The 25,933-nt window shown below is 43.7% G+C and overlaps 1 protein-coding gene across 1 annotated transcript in view; it reads left to right on the top strand.

Moving 5' to 3' along the window:
* The window catches only part of rnf20 (ring finger protein 20, E3 ubiquitin protein ligase), a gene marked incomplete at its 5' end in the record, with an annotated part of 48,974 nt that overhangs the window by 6,990 nt on the left and 16,051 nt on the right, over positions 1-25,933 (top strand). The window contains 8 exons of the mRNA XM_084041886.1: positions 268-387; positions 3,508-3,687; positions 5,552-5,687; positions 10,403-10,524; positions 13,272-13,428; positions 20,876-20,976; positions 22,015-22,265; positions 25,499-25,616. Of these exons, the coding sequence (XP_083898012.1) occupies positions 268-387; positions 3,508-3,687; positions 5,552-5,687; positions 10,403-10,524; positions 13,272-13,428; positions 20,876-20,976; positions 22,015-22,265; positions 25,499-25,616 (1,185 nt within the window). The remainder of the gene's footprint in view (positions 1-267; positions 388-3,507; positions 3,688-5,551; positions 5,688-10,402; positions 10,525-13,271; positions 13,429-20,875; positions 20,977-22,014; positions 22,266-25,498; positions 25,617-25,933) is intronic.

The raw sequence follows: 25,933 nt of genomic DNA, 5'->3' as shown, positions 1-25,933 counted from the left end.
GCCATTAACGTGTTTCACGTGTTTTTACCGCTATGGCGCTGGGTGCCAATGACGTGTTTGACGTGTTTTTGAAAAACAATCTTTAAGCTTCCTAAGCACTTTTTGTTTTCTGTGAAAAAAACTCTGACACTTTTCAGAATTAATTCTGAAATAATTCTGGCAATCCTGGCACTCAGTGAGTTGTTAATAACATGTATATGATGTGTTCTAGTTTGAGGAGATGAACAGTGAGATGTTAAAACATGTATATTATATGATGTGTTCTAGTTTGAGGAGATGAACAGTGAGCTGGAGGAGAACAGAGAGCTGGCAGAGAACCGTCTCAGTGAACTACAGAAACTACAGCAAGACCTGCAGAACGTCAACCAGGAGAACAGCACTATGAAGGTTTGTTCATATTCATTATTCAACCAGGAGAACAGCACTATGAAGGTTTGTTCATATTCATTATTCAACCAGGAGAACAGCACTATGAAGGTTAGTTCATATTCATAATATTCATGATTCCCCCCAGATTTGGCACAATCATGGGGATGAATTCATCATTTAGTATGTGGAGAATAATCCTTGATTCCGTGGCTTGATAGCTAATTGTTTTAATAATCACGTTAAACTCCTTTATGAAATGGATACAATTCATTGTAATACCATTCTTAAACACTGTAAAACAATAAGGAACCTAGTAATTGAGACAGCAGCATAAGTTCAGGCATTGTAAGTGCAACAAAAACACTATTATAAAAAATACAAATACACACTCATTCCCTCTCTCTCTCTCTCTCTCTCTTTCTTTCTCTCTCTCTCTCTCTCTCTCTCTCACGCTCACATCTCTCCATTATGCCCGTCGCTGTCAAACAGCCAGTGTTATGACCGGTGCTGAATTCTCTGTGAAAAGCTGCAGGTTTCCATTCCATTTTAAATCAGCGTTATCCACTTTAGAACATGCCTTCTACAAAACCATATCCACACACACACACAATACAGCACGTTGCACACCACCGTTTCTGTGTCCGGAATGAAAACTACAAACATTCTGTCATTCTGCTTGTTCTCTGCACCGTGTCTCTTGTATTCCGTAGACCATAAAAGAACTGGACCTGGACAAGTCTTCTAGCTTGCCATGTCTTTATATGTCTTGATGAATTGAATACACAGGACCACAATGTAAACAAGTCCTCAGTGTTAACCCTTTAACATTATTGTATGGCTGTACCTCAGTACTTTCTGCAAACTGTTCATAAAGTATTCAATGGATGGATAAATGTCAGACCTACACAGGGGTGTGACTATGAACATTCCATGTCACGATTATTGTGGCAAAAAGAATTACCATTAATGATATTATCGCATACATGCCACTTAAAATGCCACTTTAGTTAAACACTTGAACCATTTATCACTTCAGAGGTTTTAAATGGTACTGGATTTGTAGCTCAACAAAAGCTACAAGTATATGACGGAGGACAATGTCACCATCTCTGTGATATGATTATAGTTCTTTTATCCATAGACCTATAGCTGCCATTCTCTGTTTCTCTCTCCTGTCTCACTGTGTGTGTGTGTGTGTGTGTGTGTGTGTGTTTGTGTGTGTGTGTGTGTGTGTGTGTGTGTGTGTGTGTGTGTGTGTGTGTGTGTGTGTGTGTGTGTGTGTGTGTGTGTGTGTGTGTGTGTGTGTGTGTGTGTGTGTGTGTGTGTGTGTGTGTGTGTGTGTGTGTGTGTGTCAGGGTTTCCGCTAGGCATTTTTTGGGCCGGCCACCATGGCCGGCAGGATTATATTTTACCGGCCATATATTATAATTAACGTCACATGTGCGTTTGCACTGCATACATGCACCCAACTGATCATTACACCTTGTTACGTTAAAGCTGCGCTTCTTTCCACTTTATCACAGATGCAATCTGTTCCTGTTTTTATACAGTAGGTTAGGTTTTAGGTTTTAGGTTAGGTTTCCTTGTCTAAACCTAACCTTATTCCTAATCTTAACCTCAGTAAAACTATGCCTAATACTAAACCTATTTCTACCCTTATCCTCGGTAAAACAAATACAAGAATACAAGAACCGCTGGTCCGCCTGAACAATGGGGGCGAGGGTGTTTTGGGTGAGCTGCGGCAGATCCTTTCCATGTGCGACACCGTCGCCCAACTTTCACCACTTTATCCATTGCAGACAGACAGTCACTGTGCTTGCATAATATCCACGACCCACACGTGTTCGGGTCCCTTTATCAACAATTGGGTCCGGTTTGGTTCAGATTCTATCACCTCGGAAAATCCCCGTTCTGTTTATCAACACAAGCGAGCGAACCACGCTGGCTGATTAGGAGGAGACAGCAGGTCTATCAGCTGTGTTGTGGCGTATCAAAAATAGCAGACATACAAGCTCACAACGCGGCGCGTTGCAATGTGCTGTGAGCTTGTAGCTCTGATATTTTCAACGCGCGACACCATCGTACAACGAATAGGCGAATCTACAACTGCAGCGTGCAGCAGCAGGCTGTCGGGAATTAAACCACACAGTCAGATCATGATAAACACTTTAAATGATTATGATTTTAATGGTTGTAGCCAACTACTTTATCCAAATAATAATATTATTGGCTTAAATGATAAAATAGCCTAATAACAGCATTTTCCCAACCGGCCACGGTGGCCGGTGGTGTTTATAATTACCGGCCAATTAAAACTTTTACCGGTCAATGGCCGGTAAATACCGGCTAACGGAATCCCTGGTGTGTGTGTGTGTCTCTTCAGACTCCTCCTCAGCCTGTAACACTTGCACTAGCCTTGATGACCATGCAGGCTTATGCAAACGCTAAAATGTAACATACATAGTATAGCATGTTTCAATGTACAGATTAAAGATTGTAGGTGTTTCGATATTGTACTGTTTAGACTGATGATAGGTTCTTGGTTTACCTGTGATCCTACATTACTATTTCTATGCATTTGATTACCTGGTGTTTTCCTTGCTTACTGTAAATCACTCTGGATTGTGTCTGATAAATGACTACATTGTAAATTGTGTTGTTAGGTGGAGTTGCTGAGTCGTGCTAGCCTGGGTGCCAGCCTGCTTCGCTGCGTTCGGCGGACTTTTTTTCTCTCTCCGCTTCTCAGTCTGGAATGCCTCCTATCTCCAGGAGGCGGGACACAGCAGCCAAGGTTCCAAACCTACCGTGGCTTCTGATTGGTCTGTGGTGCGGGGCGGGACAAAAAAAACGGTGTGATCGTTTTGATTCGTTTGAACAACATCCAATCAGCAACGACGTTGCCGAACGTAACATATGTAGTTCCTGTGTACTTCCTGTGTAGTTCTGAAAGACGAGTCAATCGGGTGCATTCCAGACTGAGAAGCGCAGAGAGAAAAAAAAATCCGCCGAACGTAGCGAAGCAGGCTGGCACCCAGGCTAGAGTCGTACAGAAGGCGTAGTAAAGGAGTCCTCAGAGTACCACTGTCTCCAGTCTTAACGTGTGTGTGTGTGTGTGTGTGTGTGTGTGTGTGTTGTTAGGTGGAGTTGCTGAGTCGTGCAGAAGGCGTAGTAAAGGAGTCGTCAGAGTACCACTGTCTCCAGTCTCAGTTCTCTGTCCTCTACAACGAGTCTCTGGTCCTCAAGGCCCAGCTGGACGAGACCCGGTCCAGACTGAACACCACCAGGACCGCACGCCTCCGCCAGCTGGAGCACATGGAGGTGTGTGTGTGTGTGTGTGTGTGTGTGTGTGTGTAAAAAGGCTGTCAAAGTAGTGTGCTGTCTCTGCTATAATTGACAGCCTCCACATATGGTGGAGACGCTGTTACTACCCATAGAGCATTGGTTCTCAAAGTGGGGTCCGAGGACCCCCAGGGGTACTTGAGGGGGTTCCAGGGGGTCCCCAGCTAAATGATGGACAGGAACCAAATGGACCCTTATGGGTCTGTAACTCTGAGAGTGTACAAATGGAACCAAATGGACCCTGACGGGTCCATTTGGTTCCATTTGTACACTCTCAGAGTTAAATTAACATTGATTTTACAATATGAATTGGGGTCCCAGAGACATATATGCCATTAAATGGGGGTCCGTAGCCTAATGCATGTTAAACTGGGGGTCCTTGAAATTAAAATGGTTGAAATCACTGCTAGAGAGCCGTAACAATCTTCTATTATGGGGGTCCCTGGCTTATCTTTTCAAATGGGGGTCCGCGGTCTAATAAGTGTCAATTTGGGGGTCCTTGACATGAAAACGTTTGAGAACCACTGTCATAGAGTACTTGAGGCCCTGTTTACACTGGCAGCCAAATCCAGCCTGAATCAGATCTGTGCCAAATCCAGATTGGAATCCTATTTGTTTTATGTAGTCTGAACAGAGACGGGTCGCATGGAATCCCATTTGTACAAATCCTACTTGAGACACATTCAGAGGAGGTTTCAAATCTGATTCCAATGTGATTTCTAAAGATGCGTCTCAGTCTGAACGCAGTAACCAGATCTAACCACCCAACTCGCATATCAAACTGTCCAAAACGTCACTTGCGGCGAGACCCGAGCTCCACTGACATCATTACAGAATGTGAGGATTGATTTAGATTTACGAGATCACAATGTGTGTAATGAAAACAACACAATAGAGCAGCATAAGTTTAACATAAGAAATGTCGAGCAGCATTCAGACAGATGGAGATATTCTGTGTCTCCTAGCACTTTGAGGGGATGCCTCAGTACAGGAACAAGGCAATATATGAAGACATATCTCACTGCATGGCAGAACATGGGTTCACAAGGTCCTATCTGCAGTGTCAGAGGAACATAAATCATTTTAAGAACACTTATAACGAGATAAAAGTCATGACGCCTACGTCGTTACCACGGTAACCAAAGCAGATATGAGGACGCAGGGCGGCTTTGGGTTGACGTTGTTTAAATCAGTCTGAACACACAGACCTGTGACACATCACATCTGGTCACTTGCAAATACAGTGTGAACAGTTAATGCTCTCCTTAACACATCCACTGCCAAGGGCTAATCTCAGAATGTACTCACCAGTGTCAATGTTTTATTGTTGTTTTTTGTTTTTTTCACGTCACCATAGACCCCGTTAAAATCCTTTAGAATGCGCGATGGACTGTTTGTAAACAACGTGCACATGTCCCTGCGTCTTCTAGTGATGACCGCCATGTTTGAGTTCTGACCGTTTATGTTAACATGGGAAATGCGAGGAGAAAAAACTACAAGGGCTAAACAGGGGTTTTAGTGTGTGCGCCTTAGAATGGAGGCCGACGGGAAACAAAAAACGGGATCGCAAATAGTTTCGACTTCCGGTGGTGTCACTGAAAATGGTCCGTGTAGAAAATTGAAAAAAAAAATATTCGAAAAAAAGGAAAAAGCACACGGACCGTAGGACTACGGTCTCGGCAGTTAATGTGTTAATGTGGACATGAATACATAGTTAAAATGTGTGTGTGTGTGTGTGTGTGTGTGTGTGTGTGTGTGTGTGTGTGTGTGTGTGTGTGTGTGTGTGTGTGTGTGTGTGTGTGTGTGTGTGTGTGTGTGTGTGTGTGTGTGTGTGTGCTGTCAGAATGATGAGGTGGCTCTCCAGAGGAAGGTTCGTACGGAGGTGTTCCAACTAGAAGACACTCTGGCTCAGGTCAGGAAGGAGTACGAGATGCTGCGCATCGAGTTTGAGCAGACCCTGGCAGCCAATGAGCAAGCAGGTAAAGCTTACCACCACACCCCCAGCAGCCAATGAGCAAGCAGGTAAACCTTACCACCACACCCCTAGCAGCCAATGAGCAAGCAGGTAAACCTTACCACCACACCCCTAGCAGCCAATGAGCAAGCAGGTAAACCTTACCACCACACCCCTAGCAGCCAATGAGCAAGCAGGTAACCGCCCTGGGTTGCCATTATGCAGGGGTTGACATCAACGGTTGCCTGACTGCCCATGGCAAGTAAATAAAACATTGGGGCAAGTGTGTTTGAATGGCGAAGCAACATCTTCATTAAATATTATTGGTTATTCATGAAACAAATAATGTTTCCTTTTTACAAGTAGCAGTTGCGCTCATTCAGATTTTTAAAGTGACTGTTGCCACTCCACAGTTATCGATTTGATTTAACATTAATTTGATTTACTTTTCGGGCAAGTGGGCATGACCTTTGGGCAAAGTGAACTTGACCTGTACTTGCCCGACGGGCAAGGGCCTCTGAGACCTTAGTGTCAACCTCTGCGATCAGCCACTGACCGACTCAAATCTTAATTCATTAACCCATTCATCTTGACTAAAATCTCATATTTATGCAACTTCAAACTAGACAAAAACTTTTCAGATGACAAAAATATGACAAACTACATTTTTTTAGTAGGATTTTAATTCAAAAGAAAAGTGTGCTGTAAAAAGTAACTGCTATGCATTGTACTGTAGTAAGACAGTCAGTCTCATATCAAGCAGATCACACTCTATTATGAACCATGGAGCATATTTACACCAACAAATGTGAATATCTGTGATGAAAAGTAGCACTTAACACTTTGACTAATTGTTGATTAAATGTTGGACATTATTGTTTTTTACAATGTGTGCTTTGAGAGAGAAGTTTTGGAAACAATCAAACATTGTTGCTCTCTGCCTTGTATCAACATAATTCAACGCCAGCTTGTCAGTGTGTCTGTGGCTGTTTATCAATACTGTACCAATGAAAGGTATTGATAAGAGCTTGTGACTAAATAATAACTTCATTGGATCCATCAAGTTATTTTTTCCAACAGGCTCTATACACAGCAGATATAGTGTAAAGAAAGTGGGCCTCTTCCTTACTTCCTTCACAGGTTGTTACCAGTGCTACACCAGTGGGTCTCAAAGTGTGGTCCAGGGACCCTCGTGGTTCCTTGAGGGGGTTCAAATGGACCCTTACGGGTGTGTAACTGTGAGAGTGTACAAATGTAAGGGTCCATTTGGTTCCATTTGTACACTCAGAGTTATGGGGGTCCTTGAAATGAAACAGTTTGAGAACCACTGTGCCACACTAATTAGAACAGAGCCTTCATTAGTATCATTGGTAACACCTGTAAAGGAAGTAAGGAAGTTTTTTCCCCAATATGTCTGCTGTGCATAGAGCCTATTGCTGAAAACGAACAGTGTTGGACATACAGTCAAGAACCTTTTTTTTTTTTTTTGAACAAAGGCGTTTATTTGCTTTTCTGCAGATAATTTACATTGTACAATTATTTTTAAGCAAAAAAAAAAACACAACAGAAAATAAAGACAAACAGGACAATTTGGCAGATTACAGATTACAAATTAAATCAGATTTAAATATCAGGACATTCACTTGGAAAAATATAACTAGTTACAACACAAACATTATCATGACACATAAGAACACATACATGGTAACATATACCTTCATATAGGCACATTTAAGTACCCTATAACTCCCAATGTCCCCTGAATGAATGAATGAACCATTGTAAGAGCGCTTTGAGTAAGTTTGAGTACTTAGAAAAGCGCCATAAAAATGCAATTCATTATTATCATTACCCTATAACTGGGGCCCATCTTTTCAGAAACACATCGTACTTCATCTGGAGCATGGCAGTCATTTTTTCCATAGTATACATTTTCAATATCCTCTCACGCCATTGGCTGCTCGTAGGTGGTAGAGGTTTCAGCCAGGATAGGGTAATCATTTTTCTTGCAATCAACAAAAGGATATGCAGGATATAAACCGTCTGTATGTCCGCCAACCCCTCCGGAACCACACCAATAATATATATTTTTGGATCCAAAGGTAGATCTATATTAAGAATAGCACGGACTTCCGTGCGTATTCCCTTCCAGTAACTCTCCAATTTAGGGCAATCCCAGAACACATGGGTATGGTCCTGTCAAGAACCTTTTGAAAGGACAAGTCGTGCTGGATGCCGGGGATGTGCCATGACACTCATGATGAGTGGCAAACCTCACACTGGAAGTTTGATGCATTACATTACAGTGGATGGAGCCGGCTGGACCAGCTCATGAACAAACATTATTTATGAACGATTGTGACCTTTGTTATATAATGGGTTCAGGAATATAAAAGAAGACATAATTATCACAGGTTGTTTTATAATCACTTGCTTTTCCATGTGCACAGTACATCATTTTATTGAGGCATCTAAACAGCGGCAGGTCTCGTTTCTGTCTTGGAGTTATTGCGAGATTTGGTTGCCAGACAGGAAATGGTGGACAGTCTCGCGATACTTTGGCCGTTCAGAAACGTACGTTGTGATCTTTAGATACCTCTATCAAGGGTCGCGCTAGGATTTTAATCTGCCGGTCCCAATGTCCGGAAGGATTCAAATTTACCGGACATCTGACAAAAATAACGGTCATAATTATTTTTATGTATTAATGACAAGCAGGTGCGTAAATACAGCATAACAATTAGGCCTACAGCATTATATTTTGGATTGAGCTATTTGAACATGAACCATCATAATATACACATTTTATATAGCAGGGTCATCTTACACAAATACATTAATTACCTACATTACCATTTGCGCATGCTGCGTGCGTAATGGTTTCTCAATAATCAATTGCGTTTGTATGCATTTTCTAATCAAAGGGCACTGCACAAAATTGGGCATTTCAGATGAATCCTTCATAACGTGGCTCAGCTGACCTGTTAGGGCAATAAATATAGACCACTACTCACTCACAGGAGGAGGTTATACTGTATAGTTAGACAGTGGATGCCGTCCGTGCGTCTAGTTGGGACAGCCGTGGGAAAGTTGATGAGTTGTGAGAATCCTGTGGTCTCCTCATAGAGCTATTCAGTTCAAAGTGGTAACGTTTTAACGTGTTCACTTCATAGAGTTAAAAATAGGTCCACGATTATGATTAACGTCATGTTTCACCTCGATGCCATAGTTGCAGTAGCCTATAGCTGTTGTGAAGAGTATTTACGCATCTGTGTTAGATTTCATCTTCAACCTGCACTGTTGTTAAACTGTAGGGCAACTTGCCAACTTTACTCACAAGTGCCATTGTATTAGCCTAGTATCTGTGATATATTCTAACTCGTAATGATACAACTTGTGTGTGACTGGCTGTTAAATACACAACTTTATATAATGTAACTTGTAACCGGACCGCGGACTGCCGAGACCGCTGTCTAGTCTACGCAGCAGCAACAACAACTAGCTCTCTTCTTCTTCCTGTTGTACCTTCACAATAAAGTGTCTCCCATTTACTGCCTAATGCAGCACATTTTACACTGGTTATTATTAACAGGAAATAGGTGTAACCTAACAGCGTGTGACAAACTCTGTTCTTGCTACCGCTCTCTCTCTCTCTCTCCCAGAAACACACGCACGCTGTTAAGAGAGAGAGAAAAAAAGAGCGGGCGAGAGAGAAAGAGAGAGAGCGAGCGAGCTTGCAAAGCAGAGGATTTGAAATGTGCCTAATTTTGCAGTGATAATTAATGAACTGCCGTGTCTTTATCAACCGGTCAGGATGTCCGGAGAGATTTATTTTTTCCGGTCTTTGTCATAAAAAAACGGTCAAAACCGGCAATTATCGGACTAACGCGACCTCTGACCTCTATAACATTATACTGTGTATACATAGAAAAGCAACACAGCAGAAAACAACCTGTTAGACAGTATGTCTTCTTTTATATTCCTGAACCCATTATATCAGGGGTCTTCAACGTGTTCAGGCCAAGGACCCCCTAGCTGAGAGAGAGATGAAGCAGGGACCCCCTCTATATTGTACAAAATCGTGTTTCAGATCAACTTTTGCTGCTCTTTTTTTCCCTCTACACACCTATAACGCTTTGGCAAAAATAGCCGATCTACAAGCTCACAACGCCTCGCAGTGCTGAGCTTGTTGATCTGCTATTTTTGGCTAAAGTTCTCCTCAGAAAAGGGATGCTAGGGTTCAAGTGGTTAATGTAAAAGAAAAAAAAATCATATCGTTCAGAAATAACGTTTTTTCATGAGCTGGTCCATCCGGCTCCATTCACTGCCATGTATGTCATCAAACTTCCGGTGCGAGGTTTGCCACCCATGGGTGTCATGTCAATATATGTAGAGAACGGACGGAACGTCCTTTCCTGCCAGAATTTATTCATAATGTACTCACCCACTGCCAGTGTTTTTAATAATTTTTTTATAGAAAAAATGTGAATTATTTGTCCGTTTATTTTTTAACATTGAAGTGAATGGATTTTTTTTTTTTCGGATCGCGTTATCTCCTAATTCGTTGTGAATAGCGAAACAAATTTAATACTCAAAAATTAGAGAAACATTTTAGAAATTCAAAAACAAAATAAAAAAAAATGACAAAAAGGGGAGAATTCTCCCCTTTGGCAGTGAGTGTGTTAAAAACCTTCCTTGCATACAGTGAGGATGTTTGACATTCGACCCCTGTACTCTCAGGTCCAATCAACAGAGAGATGAGGCACCTGATCAGCACCCTGCAGACACACAACCAGCAGATGAAAGGAGAGGTCATTAAATACAAGATGAGACTGAGAGAGACTCAGTCTGAACTACACCAGGTAACTACACTGTTTAAATAGACTGAGTCTGAACTATACCAGGTAACTACACTGTTTAAATAGACCCAGTCTGAACTATACCAGGTAACTACACTGTTTAAATAGACTGAGTCTGAACTATACCAGGTAACTACACTGTTTAAATAGACTCAGTCTGAACTACACCAGGTAACTACACTGTTTAAATAGACCCAGTCTGAACTATACCAGGTAACTACACTGTTTAAATAGACTCAGTCTGAACTATACCAGGTAACTACACTGTTTAAATAGACTCAGTCTGAACTATACCAGGTAACTACACTGTTTAAATAGACCCAGTCTGAACTACACCAGGTAACTACACTGTTTAAATAGACCCAGTCTGAACTACACCAGGTAACTACACTGTTTAAATAGACCCAGTCTGAACTATACCAGGTAACTACACTGTTTAAATAGACTCAGTCTGAACTATACCAGGTAACTACACTGTTTAACTGTTTCCTTCTCATTCAAACCTGTAATGACTGATGATGTGGGCAAAACAAACTCCTCGCCCTACTGCCAAACAAGGCCACCGGCCTTGACAACATCCCCACCAGATTCCTCAGAGACGCAGCGCTCTCCATTGCTCCCATAGTAGTCCACATTACAAACTTATCCATCAGTCAGTGTCACGTCCCACAAGAATTCAAGTTGGTAAGAGTAATCCCTATATATAAAAAAGGAAGCAAACTAGATCCTGGTAACTATAGGCCTGTTTCCATCCTTTGTTCCATCTCAAAGGTTATAGAGCGATTAATCCAAGAACAAATCAACAGCTACCTCGACGAGCGTAAACTGTCACTACACCTTGGGAAAACTGAATCCATTCTCTTTGGGACCAAACATTCCCTCAGTAAGATGAAAGTAAATGACTTCAAGGTCATCATCATCTCTAGCAAAGAAGAGATTACCTATTTGGGATGTATTCTTGACAAATACCTGACAGGTGACAGCATGGCAACAAAGGTGGTCAAAAGAGTAAACCAGAGAACCAGATTTATGGGCAGAGTTTCCTCTTTTGTCAACCCTCAGGCCCTCAGGACCCTCTCTGGGGCCCTGATTCAGCCCCTTTTTGACTATGTTTGCTCCTCTTGGTACTCCAACACCTCAGTGTCACTGAAGACTAAGGTTCAAACCTCCCAAAACAAACTGATTCGACTGATTCGGTGAAAGTGAACAGAACCCCCTCCTCAGCATTAACCACTAATGTTGGTGCTCCCCAGGGTTGTGTAAGCTCAGCTGTACTGTTCACCCTTTATACTGACAGCTGTAGTACTGAGAAATGTCTGTCTGAATGTCGCACTGACAAGCCAGACCAATACATTCTAAAGTACTCTGATGATACAGTTTTGATTTCCCTTTTGGATAGTTCCAGTGATCCTGGACTGCACCAACACAGAGTAAATAAGGTGGTGGAGTGGAGCGATAACAACGCTCTTATCATGAACACAAAAAAGACAGAAGTGATTGTTTTTGGTGCCCCACTAGAGATACACAGATCCCTCATTACTATTCATAGTGAACAGATCAACCAGGTATGTTCGTATACATACCTAGGAGTAGTAATAGACCACCTTTTGTCATGGAAAGACCAGATTGAATCAGTGGGTAAGAAGACAAAACAAAGAGTCTATTTCCTTCGCCGTCTGAGATCTTTTGGTGCTAGTAGACAGATTCTTCTTTTGTTTTTCACTTCTGTTATTATGAGTGTCCTGCAGTACTGTAGTACCACCTGGTATGGATGTCTGTCTGCAGCCTTAAAGTCACAACTGCTGCAACAAGTGAACATTTGTTCAAAGATTGTTGGACAACCACTTCAGAGGCTCTATACATCTACGTATGATAACAGTATGATAAGGTTGGCAAGGAATATCACTTCAAACACTAGCCATGCTTTGTATGGAGAATATAGGTTGCTGCCTTCAGGAAGGAGATACAGTGTTCCTACATACAATAAGGTCAAACTGAAGAGGTCCTTTGTCCATCAGACCACATTGAGGCTTAATCAGGAGTTATAGGCCAAGGGTAGGCTGAGAGGTGGACATTGCTCTTGTCTTTGCATGTCTTTATGTATGTATTTTGTATTTTGTTGTTTTCTTGTGTCATGTCAAATGTGTGTACTGTTATATGTTGCATACATGGCTGTTTCTGGGTCGCAAGACAAATTTCAGTGCAAACTGACAATAAAGTATTATCATATCGTACTTCTCGGACTGGGGCCCATGACCCACCTCTCTCCCACTCACTTTACCAGCCTAGGCTGGCTCAGGGTGGAAGACTCAAAATTGTAAATGCAGATTCTCCCGAAATGCCCCCTATACCCGCATATCTGTCTAAATACCTTGAAAAAGTTAGTGACACCCACAGTCACGAAACTAGAGGGAGCGTAAAACAACAATCTGGTAACACCCACCCAGTTTCACGATTTATTTAAAAAAGAAATAGCAGATCTACAAGCTCATAGTGCGACACCCGGACCGCTAGGCCAGTGGTCCGGGCCATAGGAGACCAATCCTATTGGATTATTGTCTCAGGAATGTGACAAAAACAAAAGGAATCTCCATGAATTCAAGGCTTCGTGGGGTGAATAATTGATAGGGAAAAAGAATTGTTTTGGGTGAAGTATTGCTATAATTCTGCCATGGAAAAGGCTTGGCCTTCCACCTCACCGTGAGAAGAATTGAAAGGGTTAACCCCCTCCCCCCTCTCTCCTGTCTCAGGTGCGTGCTGCGAAGGGCAGCGGCGTCCTCCAATCACAGTCCAGCACAGAGATCGACGTCAAGGAAGAGACCGCCTCCCCGCCCGCCCCGGCCGTCGCCGCGGAAACCGTCCCCAAGACGGAGAGTGACAACGGCTCGGCCACGCCCAACAGCTCCGGTAAACCAACCAATGATCATCCTCCATGTTACAAACACATCAGTCATCATCAGTGTTACATCAGATAAGATTCCACAAACAGACAGGAAAGTGTTAATTTGTGGACACAGACTGATGTTTAATAAACTCTGCAGAAGAATACTGGAGGGGCGTGCATGTGTACTGGAGGGGTGTGCATGTGTACTGGAGGGGCGTGCACGTGTACTGGAGGGGCGTGCATGTGTACTGGAGGGGCGTGCACGTGTACTGGAGGGGCGTGCACGTGTACTGGAGGGGTGTGCATGTGTACTGGAGGGGCGTGCACGTGTACTGGAGGGGCGTGCACGTGTACTGGAGGGGCGTGCACGTGTACTGGAGGGGCGTGCACGTGTACTGGAGGGGCGTGCACGTGTACTGGAGGGGTGTGCATGTGTACTGGAGGGGCGTGCACGTGTACTGGAGGGGCGTGCACGTGTACTGGAGGGGCGTGCATGTGTACTGGAGGGGTGTGCATGTGTACTGGAGGGGCGTGCACGTGTACTGGAGGGGCGTGCACGTGTACTGGAGGGGCGTGCATGTGTACTGGAGGGGCGTGCATGTGTACTGGAGGGGCGTGCATGTGTTCTGAAGGAGCGTGCACGTGCCTCCTTCGCACCATCCTGCAATAAACCAGATAAATCAGATATAGAGCACCTGGAGCATGTGTGGTCATTACTTTATGAAGATATGAGTATTATGTCTACATCCAGAGAACATCATTTCCTGTGTACAGCGGAGTCTCTCTCTCTCCGTCCCTCCCTCAGTCTCTCTCTCTCTCTCTCTCTCTCTCTCTCTCTCTCTCTCTCTCGTGTCCCAAAACATAGCATTAGGTGAAATACCTAATGGCCTAATGTATACAGGAAAAGAATAGATCTACCAGCTAACAACACGTTGCACTGTGATACGTTGTTAGCTTGTAGATCTGTTCTTTTTGTCATGTGACGCCTTTGCTGGACTGTGTCCTGGTGCATTGATACACAGTGGAGTAGGACTGTGTCCTGGTACATTGATACACAGTGGAGTAGGACTGTGTCCTGGTACATTGATACACAGTGGAGTAGGACTGTGTCCTGGTACATTGATACACAGTGGAGTAGGACTGTGTCCTGGTACATTGATACACAGTGGAGTAGGACTGTGTCCTGGTACATTGATACACAGTGGAGTAGGACTGTGTCCTGGTACATTGATACACAGTGGAGTAGGACTGTGTCCTGGTGCATTGATACACAGTGGAGTAGGACTGTGTCCTGGTGTATTGATACACAGTGGAGTAGGACTGTGTCCTGGTACATTGATACACAGTGGAGTAGGACTGTGTCCTGGTGCATTGATACACAGTGGAGTAGGACTGTGTCCTGGTACATTGATACACAGTGGAGTAGGACTGTGTCCTGGTGTATTGATACACAGTGGAGTAGGACTGTGTCCTGGTGTATTGATACACAGTGGAGTAGGACTGTGTCCTGGTACATTGATACACAGTGGAGTAGGACTGTGTCCTGGTGTATTGATACACAGTGGAGTAGGACTGTGTCCTGGTACATTGATACACAGTGGAGTAGGACTGTGTCCTGGTGTATTGATACACAGTGGAGTAGGACTGTGTCCTGGTACATTGATACACAGTGGAGTAGGACTGTGTCCTGGTGCATTGATACACAGTGGAGTAGGACTGTGTCCTGGTACATTGATACACAGTGGAGTAGGACTGTGTCCTGGTGTATTGATACACAGTGGAGTAGGACTGTGTCCTGGTGTATTGATACACAGTGGAGTAGGACTGTGTCCTGGTACATTGATACACAGTGGAGTAGGACTGTGTCCTGGTGTATTGATACACAGTGGAGTAGGACTGTGTCCTGGTGTATTGATACACAGTGGAGTAGGACTGTGTCCTGGTGTATTGATACACAGTGGAGTAGGACTGTGTCCTGGTGTATTGATACACAGTGGAGTAGGACTGTGTCCTGGTACATTGATACACAGTGGAGTAGGACTGTGTCCTGGTGTATTGATACACAGTGGAGTAGGACTGTGTCCTGGTGTATTGATAGACAGTGGAGTAGGACTGTGTCCTGGTACATTGATACACAGTGGAGTAGGACTGTGTCCTGGTGCATTGATACACAGTGGAGTAGGACTGTGTTCTGGTGTATTGATACACAGTGGAGTAGGACTGTGTCCTGGTACATTGATACACAGTGGAGTAGGACTGTGTCCTGGTGCATTGATACACAGTGGAGTAGGACTGTGTCCTGGTACATTGATACACAGTGGAGTAGGACTGTGTCCTGGTACATTGATACACAGTGGAGTAGGACTGTGTCCTGGTGTATTCATACACAGTGGAGTAGGACTGTGTCCTGGTACATTGATACACAGTGGAGTAGGACTGTGTCCTGGTGTATTGATACACAGTGGAGTAGGACTGTGTCCTGGTGTATTGATACACAGTGGAGTAGGACTGTGTCCTGGTGTATTGATACACAGTGGAGTAGGACTGTGTCCTGGTACATTGATACACAGTGGAGTAGGACTGTGTCCTGGTACATTGATACACAGTGGAGTAGGACTGTGTCCTGGTGTATTCATACACAGTGGAGTAGGACTGTGTCCTGGTGCATTGATACACAGTGGAGTAGGACTGTGTCCTGGTGTATTGATACACAGTGGAGTAGGACTGTGTCCTGGTGCATTGATACACAGTGGAGTAGGACTGTGTCCTGGTACATTGATACACAGTGGAGTAGGACTGTGTCCTGGTGTATTGATACACAGTGGAGTAGGACTGTGTCCTGGTGCATTGATACACAGTGGAGTAGGACTGTGTCCTGGTACATTGATACACAGTGGAGTAGGACTGTGTCCTGGTGTATTGATACACAGTGGAGTAGGACTGTGTCCTGGTGCATTGATACACAGTGGAGTAGGACTGTGTCCTGGTGCATTGATACACAGTGGAGTAGGACTGTGTCCTGGTACATTGATACACAGTGGAGTAGGACTGTGTCCTGGTGTATTCATACACAGTGGAGTAGGACTGTGTCCTGGTACATTGATACACAGTGGAGTAGGACTGTGTCCTGGTGTATTGATACACAGTGGAGTAGGACTGTGTCCTGGTGTATTGATACACAGTGGAGTAGGACTGTGTCCTGGTGTATTGATACACAGTGGAGTAGGACTGTGTCCTGGTGTATTGATACACAGTGGAGTAGGACTGTGTCCTGGTACATTGATACACAGTGGAGTAGGACTGTGTCCTGGTACATTGATACACAGTGGAGTAGGACTGTGTCCTGGTACATTGATACACAGTGGAGTAGGACTGTGTCCTGGTGTATTGATACACAGTGGAGTAGGACTGTGTCCTGGTACATTGATACACAGTGGAGTAGGACTGTGTCCTGGTGTATTGATACACAGTGGAGTAGGACTGTGTCCTGGTGTATTGATACACAGTGGAGTAGGACTGTGTCCTGGTGTATTGATACACAGTGGAGTAGGACTGTGTCCTGGTACATTGATACACAGTGGAGTAGGACTGTGTCCTGGTACATTGATACACAGTGGAGTAGGACTGTGTCCTGGTACATTGATACACAGTGGAGTAGGACTGTGTCCTGGTACATTGATACACAGTGGAGTAGGACTGTGTCCTGGTGTATTGATACACAGTGGAGTAGGACTGTGTCCTGGTACATTGATACACAGTGGAGTAGGACTGTGTCCTGGTGTATTGATACACAGTGGAGTAGGACTGTGTCCTGGTACATTGATACACAGTGGAGTAGGACTGTGTCCTGGTGCATTGATACACAGTGGAGTAGGACTGTGTCCTGGTGCATTGATACACAGTGGAGTAGGACTGTGTCCTGGTACATTGATACACAGTGGAGTAGGACTGTGTCCTGGTGTATTGATACACAGTGGAGTAGGACTGTGTCCTGGTGTATTGATACACAGTGGAGTAAGACTGTGTCCTGGTGTATTGATACACAGTGGAGTAGGACTGTGTCCTGGTGCATTGATACACAGTGGAGTAGGACTGTGTCCTGGTGCATTGATACACAGTGGAGTAGGACTGTGTCCTGGTACATTGATACACAGTGGAGTAGGACTGTGTCCTGGTGTATTCATACACAGTGGAGTAGGACTGTGTCCTGGTGCATTGATACACAGTGGAGTAGGACTGTGTCCTGGTGTATTGATACACAGTGGAGTAGGACTGTGTCCTGGTACATTGATACACAGTGGAGTAGGACTGTGTCCTGGTGTATTGATACACAGTGGAGTAGGACTGTGTCCTGGTACATTGATACACAGTGGAGTAAGACTGTGTCCTGGTGTATTGATACACAGTGGAGTAGGACTGTGTCCTGGTGTATTGATACACAGTGGAGTAGGACTGTGTCCTGGTACATTGATACACAGTGGAGTAGGACTGTGTCCTGGTACATTGATACACAGTGGAGTAGGACTGTGTCCTGGTGCATTGATACACAGTGGAGTAAGACTGTGTCCTGGTACATTGATACACAGTGGAGTAGGACTGTGTCCTGGTGTATTGATACACAGTGGAGTAGGACTGTGTCCTGGTGTATTGATACACAGTGGAGTAGGACTGTGTCCTGGTACATTGATACACAGTGGAGTAGGACTGTGTCCTGGTACATTGATACACAGTGGAGTAGGACTGTGTCCTGGTACATTGATACACAGTGGAGTAGGACTGTGTCCTGGTACATTGATACACAGTGGAGTAGGACTGTGTCCTGGTGTATTGATACACAGTGGAGTAGGACTGTGTCCTGGTGTATTGATACACAGTGGAGTAGGACTGTGTCCTGGTACATTGATACACAGTGGAGTAGGACTGTGTCCTGGTACATTGATACACAGTGGAGTAGGACTGTGTCCTGGTGCATTGATACACAGTGGAGTAGGACTGTGTCCTGGTGCATTGATACACAGTGGAGTAGGACTGTGTCCTGGTACATTGATACACAGTGGAGTAGGACTGTGTCCTGGAGCATTGATACACAGTGGAGTAGGACTGTGTCCTGGTGCATTGATACACAGTGGAGTAGGACTGTGTTCTGGTGTATTGATACACAGTGGAGTAAGACTGTGTCCTGGTACATTGATACACAGTGGAGTAGGACTGTGTCCTGGTGTATTGATACACAGTGGAGTAGGACTGTGTCCTGGTGTATTGATACACAGTGGAGTAGGACTGTGTCCTGGTACATTGATACACAGTGGAGTAGGACTGTGTCCTGGTACATTGATACACAGTGGAGTAGGACTGTGTCCTGGTACATTGATACACAGTGGAGTAGGACTGTGTCCTGGTACATTGATACACAGTGGAGTAGGACTGTGTCCTGGTGTATTGATACACAGTGGAGTAGGACTGTGTCCTGGTGTATTGATACACAGTGGAGTAGGACTGTGTCCTGGTACATTGATACACAGTGGAGTAGGACTGTGTCCTGGTACATTGATACACAGTGGAGTAGGACTGTGTCCTGGTGCATTGATACACAGTGGAGTAGGACTGTGTCCTGGTGCATTGATACACAGTGGAGTAGGACTGTGTCCTGGTACATTGATACACAGTGGAGTAGGACTGTGTCCTGGAGCATTGATACACAGTGGAGTAGGACTGTGTCCTGGTACATTGATACACAGTGGAGTAGGACTGTGTCCTGGAGCATTGATACACAGTGGAGTAGGACTGTGTCCTGGTGTATTGATACACAGTGGAGTAGGACTGTGTCCTGGTGCATTAATACACAGTGGAGTAGGACTGTGTCCTGGTGCATTGATACACAGTGGAGTAGGACTGTGTCCTGGTACATTGATACACAGTGGAGTAGGACTGTGTCCTGGTGCATTAATACACAGTGGAGTAGGACTGTGTCCTGGTGCATTGATACACAGTGGAGTAGGACTGTGTCCTGGTGCATTGATACACAGTGGAGTAGGACTGTGTTCTGGTACATTGATACACAGTGGAGTAGGACTGTGTCCTGGTGTATTGATACACAGTGGAGTAGGACTGTGTCCTGGTGCATTGATACACAGTGGAGTAGGACTGTGTCCTGGTGCATTGATACACAGTGGAGTAGGACTGTGTCCTGGTACATTGATACACAGTGGAGTAGGACTGTGTCCTGGTGCATTAATACACAGTGGAGTAGGACTGTGTCCTGGTGCATTGATACACAGTGGAGTAGGACTGTGTCCTGGTGCATTGATACACAGTGGAGTAGGACTGTGTTCTGGTACATTGATACACAGTGGAGTAGGACTGTGTCCTGGTGTATTGATACACAGTGGAGTAGGACTGTGTCCTGGTGCATTGATACACAGTGGAGTAGGACTGTGTCCTGGTGCATTGATACACAGTGGAGTAGGACTGTGTCCTGGTGCATTGATACACAGTGGAGTAGGACTGTGTCCTGGTACATTGATACACAGTGGAGTAGGACTGTGTCCTGGTACATTGATACACAGTGGAGTAGGACTGTGTCCTGGTGCATTGATACACAGTGGAGTAGGACTGTGTCCTGGTACATTGATACACAGTGGAGTAGGACTGTGTCCTGGAGCATTGATACACAGTGGAGTAGGACTGTGTCCTGGTACATTGATACACAGTGGAGTAGGACTGTGTCCTGGTGCATTGATACACAGTGGAGTAGGACTGTGTCCTGGTGCATTGATACACAGTGGAGTAGGACTGTGTTCTGGTACATTGATACACAGTGGAGTAGGACTGTGTCCTGGTGTATTGATACACAGTGGAGTAGGACTGTGTCCTGGTGCATTGATACACAGTGGAGTAGGACTGTGTCCTGGTGCATTGATACACAGTGGAGTAGGACTGTGTCCTGGTACATTGATACACAGTGGAGTAGGACTGTGTCCTGGTACATTGATACACAGTGGAGTAGGACTGTGTCCTGGTGCATTAATACACAGTGGAGTAGGACTGTGTCCTGGTGCATTGATACACAGTGGAGTAGGACTGTGTTCTGGTACATTGATACACAGTGGAGTAGGACTGTGTCCTGGTGTATTGATACACAGTGGAGTAGGACTGTGTCCTGGTGCATTGATACACAGTGGAGTAGGACTGTGTCCTGGTGCATTGATACACAGTGGAGTAGGACTGTGTTCTGGTACATTGATACACAGTGGAGTAGGACTGTGTCCTGGTACATTGATACACAGTGGAGTAGGACTGTGTCCTGGAGCATTGATACACAGTGGAGTAGGACTGTGTCCTGGTGTATTGATACACAGTGGAGTAAGAGCCTCATTATGGTTGCTATAGGTCTGGAAATGTGATGAAATACTTTGGAGAAGTTTATAAAATGTATTGTTAAAACATGTGTGAACCTCCTCCTCCTGACAGGAGCCTCAGTGAAGACAGAAGGAGGTGCAGAGGGAGGAGAGACGGCCGTGAAGCAGGAGGACGACAAGGAGGACAGGAAGGACAAGGAGGAGCAGAGGAAGGTAAGGACCACGATGCACATTTTACTACATGGAAATGATTATGACCATTATGCACAAAATAACAGTGATTATCTCAAATAGTTGCATTTAGGTGATTACTCCTCTAAAACAAGCAACTAAGAGTATACCTAGTGCTAAGGTAAAAGTGTAATATATCAGCTACCTACTGTCATAAACAGATGAGACACATAGGAAAATCAAATGAGCAAGAGCTAAAACAAATAAATGTTGAATAAACAAGATCCAGTAAAACAAGAGCTCCTAAAAATAATTCACAACAAGTAGGCGAGGCTAAGAGGAAAGGTCAGGGTAGTGTTTTCCTGAAGAGGTTTTCAGCCTGCGGTGAAAGATGGGCAGTTCATTCCACCACTGTGGGGCCAGAACAGAAAAAAACTTGTGATGATGTAATAGTTGTGGCAGGCCTAGAGAATGTTAAAGGAAATGATCAACACTGCAGTGTGTGTGACGGAGGACAATTTCACCATAAATTAAAGGAGTTGTTCACCCAAAAAAGGACTTATTTTCTATCAATTACACACCCCATGAAGCCTTGAATTGATGGAGATTCTTTGTTTTTGTCACATTCCTGAGGCAATAATTTGATGACAGGGTCATTGGTTAGAAAATTATTGTCTCAGCAATGAGACAAAAAAACATCGTCATGAATTCAATGCTTCATGGGGTGTTTAATTGATAGGAAATAAGTCATTTCTTTGGGGTGAACTATCCCTTTAACGTTAACCCATTCAATCCGGGAACGCATCTGTGTCATTTTTTGATTTCTTTGGCTATTTTTGAAAGAAAATCGTGAAAATGTGTGCAAATCTTTGAATATAAAAATACATTTTTAACTCAAATCTTTGGCTCTGAAAAGTTTGAGGACCTCTGATATTATACGTTTAAAAAGTCTACAAGCTCAGAGTGCCGTACTATGAGCGTGTAGATCTGCTGTTTTGTATATCTTGTATATCTGGTTGTGTATCTTATATAATATGTATATATATATATAATATGTGTTCCTGTGTTGAATGTGTGAAGGAGACCAAGGAGACGAGCGGCTCAGTGAAGAAGGAGGAGAAGGAGAGAGGAGGAGGAGGAGAGAGGTCCACACGCAGCGGGGGAGGGGCCAACGCCCTCAAGGAGGAGAAGGAGAAGGCCGGCGGAGGCGGCAGCAACCAATCGGAGGAGTCGTCGGGGGCCGGGGCGGAGCAACGCTCCTCCTCCTCTGTGGTTGGTGGACCCAAGAGGAAGGAGGTGGAGCAACTGAAGATCGTCCGGGCCGAGCTCAAGTAGGTTCACAGCACAGGGTTGGTTTTGCACTGCCATTCACTAAAACAGTGGTTCTCAAATTTTGTCATGCCAGGGACCCCCAAATTGATATGTATTTGGCCACGGACCCCCATCTAAAAATATTTCATTCCAGGGACCCCCAGAAGCAAAGATTTGATTTACAAATGTTCGCTTTCAAAAATATATATATTCAAAGATTTGCAAAAATGTTCAAGATTTAAAAAAAATTGCAGATCTACAAGCTCATAGCGCGGCACTCGGTGCCGCGCTATGAGCTTGTAGATCTGCTATTTTTGAATAGCCAAAGTATAAAAGGTCATAATTATTCTGATGCTATATTTACACATTTTGCTGGGTACCCCCTGGAACCCCTTCAAGTACCCCTGGGGGTCCCCGGACCCCACTTTGAGAACCAATGCACTAAAAAGCCCAAAAAGCCCAGACTGCCAGGATTTTGCGGTTTTCAAGTAGTCACAGAATATGTATCTCCAGTATGCTGGATCCCCTGATGGTTGCTAATCACCGAGGGTTTCACTGTGCTTCCGTGAAAAAAAAGAAAATGTCATCGCAATTCCCGTTGGCTTGTTATACCCAGTTGAAAATAGCATGTTTCGCTCAGAAATACATAGTCAAACACAGGAGCCCAGATACAGAATATTTCCGTAATATTTTAACCAGGAAGTGAATGGAGCAGTAAATCTGTGCCTTTTGTGCCCTAAAATGTATTCATTTCATTCATGTTTTAGTCTGAAATGTTTCAGTTTGTGTCTAGTGTTATTCGGCTAAATAGTTGACTAAATGTACAGTTGATTTAGTCTGAAATGTATGTTGGCGGTGCCTTGATGGCGTCGTAATGGCTGACTTTACTCTTAGCTGCATGCTGAAAATAGCAGATCTACAAGCTCACAAGGCGTCGTGCTGCGACGCCTTGTGAGCTTGTAGATTATTTTTCGGTCTGTGACACTCACACGCACCCATGACGACTTGTCTTTTAGATCTACTGGATCTCTCCTCCACTAGTCCCTCACTAACATTTTAGTCTAGTTTTTATTTATTGACAACATTGTCAGTATATTTAGTCATAGTTTTAGTCAACAGTGCTTTCAGGTTGTCTGACGGGCAAGTGTGTTTGAACGGGGAAGCGACCGTCTTCATTAAATATTATTATTGTTACTATACCATACCCGGTGAAGGGCGCAGGCGAAAGTAGTTGCAAACTTGGGGTTAATGCACGTCCTGTCGCGCGGTTTCTCCCCCGCGCGCGTCCCGTCGTGGCGCCCCCCCCTCCTCCCCCCCGTGGGTCCCGTGTGTGCGAAAAAAGTCTGGTGTGTTTACTTTCCACAGAAAGAATTGTACTCAGAGAGTGGGCGGGGTCTATGGTGCAGCGTCGGTGTTGCCATGTCGGCCTACTGTAAGCGTTTTAGGGGCAATATTGGTGGTATTGTGTTTTGGCGTTGGTTGTGAAAGTGCAGGTGCAGGTGGGTGTGGGGACGCGTTGTGAGCTTGTAGATCGGCTGTTTTCCAAGAGGCAAGGTATATGTGTGAAGGCGCTTCGTTTGGCCTTCTTTTCATAGACCTCGTTGCTTGTAGGGGTCGTTTGGTTTGGCCTTGTTTTCATAGACCTTGCTGCTTGTTTCTCTCGCGAAACCTGGCAACGACGCATGTGCAGTTTGATCAAGAGTCCACCCAAGACACAAGACAGCTACTACCCTCCGTGAGGTTACTAGAATTATTGTAGGATTTATGAAAGAGCACATAATGCTACAGCTTTACTAGTAGCAGTTGTGCTCATTCAGACTTATAAAGTGACCTATCACCACTCTGCAGTCATCCATTACATTTAACATTACTGTCATTGACTTTTCGGGGCAAGTGGGCGTGACCTTTGGGGCAAGTAGAACATGACCTGTAACCTGGAAGTGCCTCTGAGAGCCCCTGCTATTAGAACCAGTTCATACCAGACCAGACCAGTCCAGTCCATACCCAGGATGTTATGTTAGAACACACACTATATGAAGACTTTATGGTCATCTAACCCAGTGCTTCTCAACCGGTGGTCCTTGAGGGGGTTCCGGGTGGTCCCCCAGCTAAATGATGGAGAGTTAGTAACCAAATGGACCCTTATAGATCTGTAACTCTTGAGAGCCGTAAGGGTCCATTTGGTTTCATTTTACACTCTCAAGAGTAAAAGATCTTTAAGGGTCCTTATAGATCTTTAACTCTTGAGAGCGTAAAATGAAACCAAATGGACCCTTACGGGTCCATTTGGTTTCATTTTACGCTCTCAAGAGTTAAATTATTGTTAAACATCTGCATTACTTAAATTACAAGAAGTAACACAATTAGAGAATGTAGAATAATTGTTATTTTGATCAACGTTGGCCTGTTATCTCTCCTATAGAACTAACATCAATACAGTATGGATGGACTTGTGGACACATTCTTATCCAACGACAACAAAACACTAAGTTTTGGGTCTGAGAGTCTAAATGTCATCAAACTGTGGTTCTGTGGCTCAAACGCCTAATAAATAATGGACCTTGATATTCTATGATATTCTGCCATCTAGTGACCAAACACATGAATGACCTACAGTAAATACTTGATGCACAGAGTTATTATAATAATTCATCTCTAGTGATATGTATCACAGGCCTGGTGACAGCAGAGTATTGAAGAGGAGGGAAAAATAATGCTAAATAATATGCCTCATCAAAGTTGGTATAGTGACTTTATACATTGTCAGATACTCATTATCATCACTTTACCCACATACATTATATTATATTATTATTATATTAAATACATTATATTATCATCACTTTACCCACATACAGCTCAAGTGGAGGTTTTTCCACCATTAATGTGGAGATAGTTGTTTTGTTCATCATTGATCAGAATGATCAAGTCAGACAGAGAAACAAAACCTGAGTTGAGTTGGAGTTAAGAGGTTTAGTCTGAAGAGCTTTTTAATACTTTTCATTGGTTCAGTATTAGTAAAACAGAGATAGGAGGTTTTGTGCTGGACAGGCACGATATACTGTATGCATAGTTACACTACAGGAGAGGATTGTGCTCATTTCATCGTGTGTGTGTGTGTGTGTGTGTGTGTGTGTGTGTGTGTGTGTGTGTGTGTGTGTGTGTGTGTGTGTGTGTGTGTGTGTGTGTGTGTGTGTGTGTGTGTGTGTGTGTGTGTGTGTGTGTGTGTGTGTGTGTGTGTGTGTGTGTGTAGGAAGGCTCAGGAGTCTCAGAGAGAGATGAAGTTGTTGTTAGACATGTATCGTTCTGCTCCTAAAGAACAGAGAGATAAAGTCCAGCTGATGGCTGCTGAGAAGAAAGCCAAGTCAGAGGTAAGTTAATATTATAACTATAATGTGTTTCTATTATAAATAATATGTTTCTATTATAACTATAATATGTTTCTATTATAACTATAATATGTTTCTATTATAACTATAACATGTTTCTATTATAACTATAATATGTTTTTATTATAACTAATATGTTTCTATTATAACTATAATATGTTTCTATTATAACTATAATATGTTTCTATTATAACTATAATATGTTTTTATTATAACTAATATGTTTCTATTATAACTATAATATGTTTCTATTATAACTATAATATGTTTCTATTATAACTAATATGTTTCTATTATAA

The sequence above is a fragment of the Gymnoscopelus microlampas genome (assembly GCF_963454915.1).
Source record: "Gymnoscopelus microlampas genome assembly, chromosome: 18".
In the NCBI taxonomy this organism is placed as follows: Eukaryota; Metazoa; Chordata; class Actinopteri; order Myctophiformes; family Myctophidae; genus Gymnoscopelus; species Gymnoscopelus microlampas.
The sequence above is the reverse complement of the archived record's forward strand: the minus strand, read 5'-3'. Positions and strand labels throughout refer to the sequence as shown.